Below are 8,357 nucleotides of genomic sequence, written 5' to 3' on the forward strand. Positions count from 1 at the left end.
CTCCGCTGGAATGTCAGAGAATCAAGATAATAGAAATGGTTGATGTAATCAAAATTGAAAATCAGAAATCCACAGATATTACTCAGTGGCCTATGAGAGAGACACAAGAAGCCATGACAGAATTGGAAGGAAGGCCTAAAAAGTTCTCAGATGCACAGGAGGAACCTAAAGAAGAAGATAATTTCTGTGAGAAGGATTTCCCGCCTCCACTGCCACTCAGTGCCTTATCAGCAGCAGAGTGTGGTGAGAAAGAAGGGGTTTCCAGCCTGGAGGGTGAGGTGGGGGAGTGGATCAGTGAAGCTGAACCAACTGAAGTCACTCAAGAATGCGCAAAGACACCCAAACTTCTTGAGCCAGCTCATCAGGATGCAGACATAACATCACAGTTGAATTCAACAGCACTAATGAATGCAGGTGACATTAGAAGCATTAAAACTGAAACTTCTGGATCTCAGTCTGCCCGGCGCTGTCTTTCTGACATGAACAGCTCAGATGACAGAAACACTCTGAACTCTCCTCCTTTTGCAGATGAAAGTGAAGAAGAAGAGGGAACAGGTGGAGATGTAACAACTCAGCACCAATCTGCTCCATGTGAGATGAGCTGCGTGGGTTTCCAACCTTCATGTTTAAATCATGAAGAAACAGACTCAGTCCTGCCTGCAAATGATTCAGTCAGACAGGAGGAGGCAGTGTTGCCACAAAGTCAGTCTGAGCTCCCTCCCAGGAGATTAAACCAGGAAGCTGCACAACAGGTGTTTGGCCAGGGATCTCCACCTGGTTCGGCTGTTGCCATGGAGCTGGCCAATCAGGGAGGGGAAGCCTCTCAAGGCCATAGTTGCGTTGCAGCTGCAAGAGAAAGGAGCAGCAGGGTGTGGGAGAGGACAGAGGGTGAAAATGAGCTAACAGGTGGAGTGAAAGGGCAGAATAAGAGTAGAGTTGAAAAGAGCAAGACGGCTGTGAGGTCACAGAGCAGAGGGCTGTTCAGGTATCTCCAGGCAGTCCAAACACAAGAGTCTAAGGCGGAAAACAGCTGTGGTATATCTTCTAAAGCCAACAGAGACACCAGGATGAGGACTGACACGTATGAGGATAGCCAGAGTGACAGCGGAGTGTCAGCAGACTCCCACTCAGACATAACACGGAACAGCAGCACCAGCATGTCTGCAGACTCTCCGGGCCCTGTCTCCTCAGAGACCCCCATCGAGAGGGAGATCAGACGGGCAATAGAGCGCGAGCAAAGCCTGAGAAGATCCAGAGGACTTCCAAACCAACGCACCTCTCCAGAATACGTAGAAGTTCCTTCCAGAAAAAGTCTTAGCGTGTCCTCCACTCCCAAGTGGTCCCAGAACAAGGACAGGGAATTTGCAGGCAAAAAGATGCAGCACGAGATTCACGAAGAGACTCGGAGGGAGCAAGACCTGGTCAAGATTGGGAAAATTCCTGGCTTCTATGACAAAGGCACAGTTCGCCAAATAAAAGAGAGGAAGCAACTCTTTGAGACCCTGCAGATATGTCCAGAATCGCCATTGACAGTCTCACCTAAAAGTAAGACCCCATCCTGGTCATCTGGTAGCAGTGACGATTTGAACTTAATTTTGGAGAGTCAAGATGAATCTGGGACATCCACCCCAGAACATACCACCTACATGGAGAGAAAACCCATTACGGTCAATACCTCACAGAACCAAACATCTGCCAAAGGTTTAGACCGCTCTGGTCTCAGAGGACCAAAGCTCTCAGAGGGGACTGGCTGTCAAATCATCATCATAGAAAATAGCCGAAGCATTCCAGCACAGAAACACTCCAAAGCCAAAGCAGAGGCAAAGGCCAGTCCAGCTCTTGAAACTGGAAAGGATTTCAACTCAACAGAAAAGACAAGAAGCTATGACGGGTTGATGAAGGCAAAGAAGGAACAGGAGGAGAAAGAGATCTCAGCGTCCAAGGAGAACCCTTTTTTCAAGCTCCGTTCCTCAGCTAATTTAGATAAAGTGAGGCAGGATATCCAAGAGACCAAAGACAGGGAGAAGGAGCTTCACACCTTGCGGCTCAGCTTGTATGGGGGAATCAATGGTACCGAATCCCCCTCAAAAAAAGAAATCCCAGCTCCCAGTCCGCTACCCAATGGTAGCAGTGGATTATATGAAGGTTAGTGGATCAATTGTTGTAAAAACTAATTATACATGTGTCAGGGAAAACTCTGCAACTGTTTTTGTAACCACTTTACTTTATTCCTTTGACATCAGTGGAAAATATCAAAGATTTGCAAACAAGGGTTAGCATTCTGGCCTGTCAAGCTAATATCAGAAGCTGTGAAAGGGAAAATCATGAGTCATACAGTTTGATTGTGTATGAAAGCAGTGAAGTTTGTTGAAAAAAAGTCTCTATCTAAAGTTTTAATTAATTAATAAGTAAAGACAGAGTCTTATCTGTAACTCAGTAAAGGATTAGGGTTGACAAAAAGAAAAGAAACAACACTGAACAGTCTTGGATCTTCTTCCAAGATCATCCTTTGATCTTCGATCAGGCCAGTAAACAATAAAATTATTGATCTGAGGATCACCAGGTTTGATCAAAGTATTAGTACATAAATTATTCCCGCTGTTAAAGTGTAGTCTTTTGTAGACTTTTCTCCCTTTGTCTTTGTTATATGTCAGTACTTATATGTTGAAGTGTGTAAATTAGGATTATACACTCAGTCATGCTAGTAAGTAAAAAGTTACTCAAAAATAGAATTATTGACTTAGTTTGGTAGTTATTTGACTGAATCTTAAAGAATATCTGTAACGAACACTAAAAAGGCTGCATTTGGGTGAATTTCAGGAAACTTCTGATACTTGAGCTGATTGATTGGTTCTTTACAGCTCCTGACAATATGAAGCTTAAACTAAAGTTAAGTGGGATGATACAAGCTGATGGATGGATTTCAAATCGAGGCTAATAAGAAAAAGATAACGCATCTCGAACGGCTGAAAAAATTTACAGCAATACCAATAAAAAGGTTAAACTAATGCAACAAGACAAAAACAAGAAAACTTTAAACAGTTAAATTAATCTGTTATGTTTTTGGTCAAAATGCTGCTACACTACATAATGCTAATAAAATTAAATGAAGTGTTCTCACCCAGCCTGATAACATGTTTAATAGGCTACACTGTCAACAAAATGGGTCATAAATTCAGGGTGTTTAGTGTTAAGCACTTGTATTCAAATCCAGGGTTGATAATAATACATTTGTTCACCAAAAAGGTGTATAACAATAGAAACTAAATAGCAGTTCATTTGGAAGGACAACACCACAAAGGTATGAGTTAAAGTTTTATTGAATGAAGAGGATGTTATGAATGGACAGGGTGAGATGAAGGCTCATCTGAGGAGACTTGCTGATGAAGGCTTGGGATGTGGAGGCTCAGAGTAGGAGCGCAGTCTTCTGAACATTGACTTTTTTCTGAGTCTAACTCCAAGATGGAATGTGAAACAAAGAAGACTGCAGGTTGTCTGACTGCAGACAAGGAAGTGAAGGAAGAGAAAGAAGAGAGATGAGACAAAATGGGGTTGAGGGTGGAATTGAAAGAATGTGACAGACTGAGGGGTGAAGTGGTTATAAGCAGATGTTCCTTTTATTGGAGACATTTTCAGGTTTCAGTTTCCGAGGAACTCTTGGGGTACTGAAACCCTAGCCTTTTCCCCAGTGTCCACTGTAATAGTTAAATGAAATGAGAGCCATTTAAAACATGTTCTGAGTTATGATCTGATGTGAAACTGAGGGCTGGAAGCCACAGCTGCATTTTATGTTTGACTGCATTTCTGGAATAAAAGGTTAATGAATAAAAGAAGACAGCAGTCATTTCAATTTCAATAGAAGGTGGCAGAAAATGAGCAGGGTGTGCCACGGTGTAATTATATGACCATGACACAGTGCACATTACATAACATTGCTTAACTGTACAACCTTTTTATGCTCCTTATCTACTGCAATTCTTGGTTTCTATTATATTGGTGGTCAGTGAAATTCTTCTCATGATAGTCACTCTTTACTTTTACTGCCTCCTCATTAAGCAGTACTGTAAGCAGAGACAGACTGATAGGAACCAATGTGCCACACTTTTTGTTTATCTTGTAATAATTGCTTCTGTGTCTTGCAGGAAGACAGACAGCAGACCAGGTGTCTGTGCGACCGCCTGTCCAGAGTGAAGAGGAAAAGATTTTCAACCCAGAGGTGTGTTGGCATTTTAATTTCCTTCCTTCCACTACTGCTTGCTTCTGTTTATAAGGGTTTTCCACTTTATAAATGGCTGAGGCACTCTGCTAAGAACATGAAAATGTAGGCAAATCATCTCCCAGCCTCTCTCTTGATTGCTGCATAGAAAAACAAAATAAAGCTTTTCTAACTCTGTGTTTATGTGTTAATTAAAACTATTCATTGGGGGTTAAAGCTGTCTCCTAGCAGCATGATTATAAACATTTCTGTAACTGCTCTGGACTTTAATATATAATTATCACGTTTAAAAACCTCTTGGGAAGATGTCAGCGTTTCTTTTGCGGCAAATATGGGACACAAATATCTGATAAGGTCTGAACACACAGCAAGGCACTTATCTTTGTAGATAAGGGAAGAAGGCAAGCAGCCCTATGACTGAGACAGAGAGGGAAAGAAACATGAAGTGTGGGATTGCGGGCGTTTGCACGTGTGTGTGCGCGTGTGTTCAACTCCAGAAGGAAAAAAGGGGAGTCGTTTTGTAATGATTGACTTTTGTAACCTGTCTCGTGGGCTCTAAATCTCTCTGAAACGAATGTGTCTGTGATTACACCTGAGTACTGCTGTTTAATTTGGCGAGGCATTAAGGTGTGTAGCTCTGGCTGGATGGTTTGATCTGACATCAGCATGAGCATTTTACTCTCTTTTTCTTCTTCTGACTCTCCTTCCCTATTTGCTTAATGCATATGGCTTTCGTCTGATATAAATTTGAGGATTAAGTCAGGATTCTGCAGGAGAGACTGGCCCTAATTGTTGACTTAGTCATACTGAACATGGCCTAGGATCAAAGTTGCATTAACTCCTGTTCAGTGTTGTATTGTTACAGAATGATGGGCTGTAGAAGAAGCAACTTCATTCTGTTATTACCTTTACAGTGCCTTGCAAAAGTGTTCAACCCCTTCAGTATTTTCCCATATTTCCCATATTTTGTCATATTACAACCAAAGATTCCAATTATTGAGATTTTGAGTTGCAGAGATAAACATTTGAAAAGCGTGGCACAATTTTTGCACATCCAGTGATAGATTTTTAAAATCTAGAAAATTTGGTTTCTTTCTTTTTGACTGTGTGAATACCAAAGGTTTTGTCTTGCCACACACTGTCACTTGGATTTAATGCTCAAAACCTGTCATGTACTGGGACATTTTAACATATGGATATGGTTTGATATTAACAATTCTATTGCAGCTGTATGATTAGTGTCCTGCTGGAAGATAAAATCCCCCCGCTGTATCTTTTGCAGCCACCACAGTTTTCCTCCAGCATTGCCCTGTATATAGTTCCATCCATCTTTGTGTCAACTCTGACCAATTTTCCTGTCACTGCTGAAGAAAAGCATCTCCAAACTATGAGGATGTAGTACTATGTTTCACTGTGGAGATTGTTCTTCCACTCATATTGGCCATAAGGTTCAATAAAGATTCATCTGCCCAATGCTGTGTCTGTGCTTTTAGCAAATTTTAAGTGAAACTTCTTTTGGATTTTTTTCAACTAGGGCATTTTTTTTGCACCCGTTCACAAAACAAGGCTAGTTGTTGTCTTGACAGTGGATTCTCACATCTGTACTGTGGCTTCATCCTCCAGAGTTATCATGAGCCTCTCTGATTAATGCTGTTTTGGTCTGATCCCTTAGTTTAGGTTAATAGTCATATTTTGTTTGGATTGCTGTTATGCCATATTCTCTCTGTAGATGAAGGATTGTGATCTATATGATGGTCAGAGCTTCAAATATTGATACAGAGGGACTCTATTTACTAATTAGTAATCTTTCAAATGGAGTTGACTGACATTTTGGAGTACCATAGTATAGGGAGCTGAATACAACTGTAAGCAACAGGGTTTTAGGTTTCTATTAGTAAAAGATTTTAGGAAACCCCATCTTCTTTTCCTTTCACTTAACATTAATGCCTCATGTTTTGCTGGACCGTAGCTTCTTTGTTTATCTTAATCTGTTTTCCACCCAGATTCGCAAGAGTCCCAGAACTCCAAGACAAAAGAATCCTCTAGTGCAGCTGTGGGAGTCAGGCCTGATCAACAACTACAACCTGGAAGACGACTGAGGATCAGGGAGGGTTTACAGAGACCTACATTTTCTTTAATTATGGGGTGAAATCAAAACAGAAATGATCAGTCTGATGACGGAGGAAACATGAAACAGGAGGCAGCAGCATCAATGATGAAAAAGAAGTAACATAAAGCAAATCAGAAAGACGTCGAGGATTAAGGCAAGAAAACGGGGCCAGGCAGACTGGGAGCAAGACAAATGGCAGTAGAAGGAAAACGCTGCCTTTTTCTTCAGATGAGAGGAGAGAAGAAAGACTGTGAGACAGGCCACTGTGTTGCCTGCTGGCCTGCTTATGATGCTGCAAAGACAAAAGACAAAACAATATCATCAAGGAAAAAATGAAGATGACAAATAATGCAATAGAGACCAAACAAATTCTAAGAAAGCAAATGTTAAATCATGCTGAAGTTCTTTTTATTTTGATTTTCTTAAGTAATAATAAAGTATAACATTTTGGTTTGAAAAGTTAGAATTGTTAATTTTCTGAATAATGTACAAGGAAACTGTATTTATAACAAATTCCATGGAAATACTTAAAAAATGAAACAAATGCTTTTTTCATGCTTCTTCTTTTCTCTGTTAAAAGAAACTATTTGTTTTATCATCTAACAAAACAAATCGTGAATGTGTCTTCCAGTATAATGGGTGCATGCTTGTTTGGTGTCGCTTGTGATCTTTGAGCGGATCAAAAAAAAAGAGGAAAAGAGGACATCAATATGGAGATAACCAACTCCTTCCGTTCCTATTCCCTAAACAACAATTACCGCCTTTTCATCAGAGCTGCAAGTGTCTTTACAAAACAGTCGACACCATAGAAAACCCAAACAATGCTTCAGCTTTATTATTATTATGTTCTGATTGAACAAAAAGCTCCTCATACGTGTATTGAGCAGGATAAGGTCTACTTTTTGTTTCCTTTGATTTAGCAGCTTACTTCTTCTGTTTCTCACAATTTCATTGTGTATTTAGGTTTAAGCACATAGTATATGAGAGGACATTAAAATTGTTTGATGGAGGATCAGGTTAGGTCTGGGTCATCGTTGCATAGAAGATGTATCCATATTTATAATTTTCAGCCTCTATGGAGTCTTAACCAATGCCTTTGTGTTGAGGGTGTATATACATATTTGAACATCTTTGGTGCATGTGGTGAGAAGAGGATCAACAGCCACAATTATTTATGAGACATCACATCTGACATGTAAACACTGGTTGGATAATACAGCCAGTGATTATCCAACTGGTTTCAAACCAAACCAAATAAATTTTGGTTTGAAACAAACCAAACCTTATTGCTGTTTCCAGATGAAAGTAATTTTTTTACATGCTGTAATAGTAAAGTTGAAATGGCACCAGACTTGTTATAAAACGGATCACATTTTGCTTGTAAAACGAGCACAGCTGTAGCATATATGTGTTATGTTTTGGAATGAAGCTAAAGCTGGAGTGAAACTGTATCAGTCCAGCTCTCTTCGGATATATCTTCTATCAACAGAGTTACCACTGAGGTCAGGAAATCTTTGTCCTCAACAGAAATGAGAAACACCCTCTGCAGAGCTGTGTGCTTTATGCTGGGTTTCACTGTGGTCAAAGATGTGTCACCGTCGGTACAGTTTTGGTGGAAACCCCCGCTGGGCCTTTCTTTGTTTACGTTTGCATGAAGACGAGACGAGGGCATGCTTTTGTGACCTCCCAGTGTCCTGTGAATAATTCATGCCCTCATTCGGACTGGACACAGCCCAGTGATATTTCCTGTAAAGTTTTATGGTGGCACCAAAGCATCTACAGAAACAAACCTCTTTCTGAGGCTCTTGCACAGCTATGATGAATACATTCAAAAAGAAACAGCAGCGAAAGCCTTGGAGAGAAACTCATCAATGTTCAAAGCTCAACATGTTTATTGTTAGGTTACACCAAAACAATGCCAGTTCACCATCAAAGATAATTTTCTTCTGAATTTGCAACCTAGCCATCTTATCGCTGCATTCGGTATCTAATCTGGCAGCTTTCCAGCCCCCAAATAAATGCACGCACCTA

The 8,357-nt window shown here is 40.5% G+C and overlaps 1 protein-coding gene across 1 annotated transcript; it reads left to right on the top strand.

The window, feature by feature from the left end:
• The first annotated feature begins 588 nt into the window (after positions 1–588).
• misp3 (MISP family member 3) lies at positions 589–8,357 on the top strand. The gene is made up of 3 exons (XM_028019256.1): positions 589–2,145; positions 4,143–4,216; positions 6,220–8,357. The coding sequence occupies exons 1-3, from the start codon at positions 597–599 to the stop codon at positions 6,313–6,315; spliced, it is 1,719 nt and encodes a 572-aa protein (XP_027875057.1). The 5' UTR covers positions 589–596; the 3' UTR covers positions 6,316–8,357.

The sequence above is a fragment of the Xiphophorus couchianus genome, chromosome 5 (assembly GCF_001444195.1).
Source record: "Xiphophorus couchianus chromosome 5, X_couchianus-1.0, whole genome shotgun sequence".
In the NCBI taxonomy this organism is placed as follows: Eukaryota; Metazoa; Chordata; class Actinopteri; order Cyprinodontiformes; family Poeciliidae; genus Xiphophorus; species Xiphophorus couchianus.

Bases quoted from the DNA above. Each gene is read 5' to 3' on its own strand.
- misp3 (XM_028019256.1), top strand. From the start codon at position 597: ATGAGCTGCGTGGGTTTCCAACCTTCATGTTTAAATCATGAAGAAACA. The intron at 2,146-4,142 runs GTTAGTGGATCA...TGTGTCTTGCAG, and splicing joins TAGCAGTGGATTATATGAAG to GAAGACAGACAGCAGACCAG. The intron at 4,217-6,219 runs GTGTGTTGGCAT...TTTTCCACCCAG, and splicing joins AAAAGATTTTCAACCCAGAG to ATTCGCAAGAGTCCCAGAAC.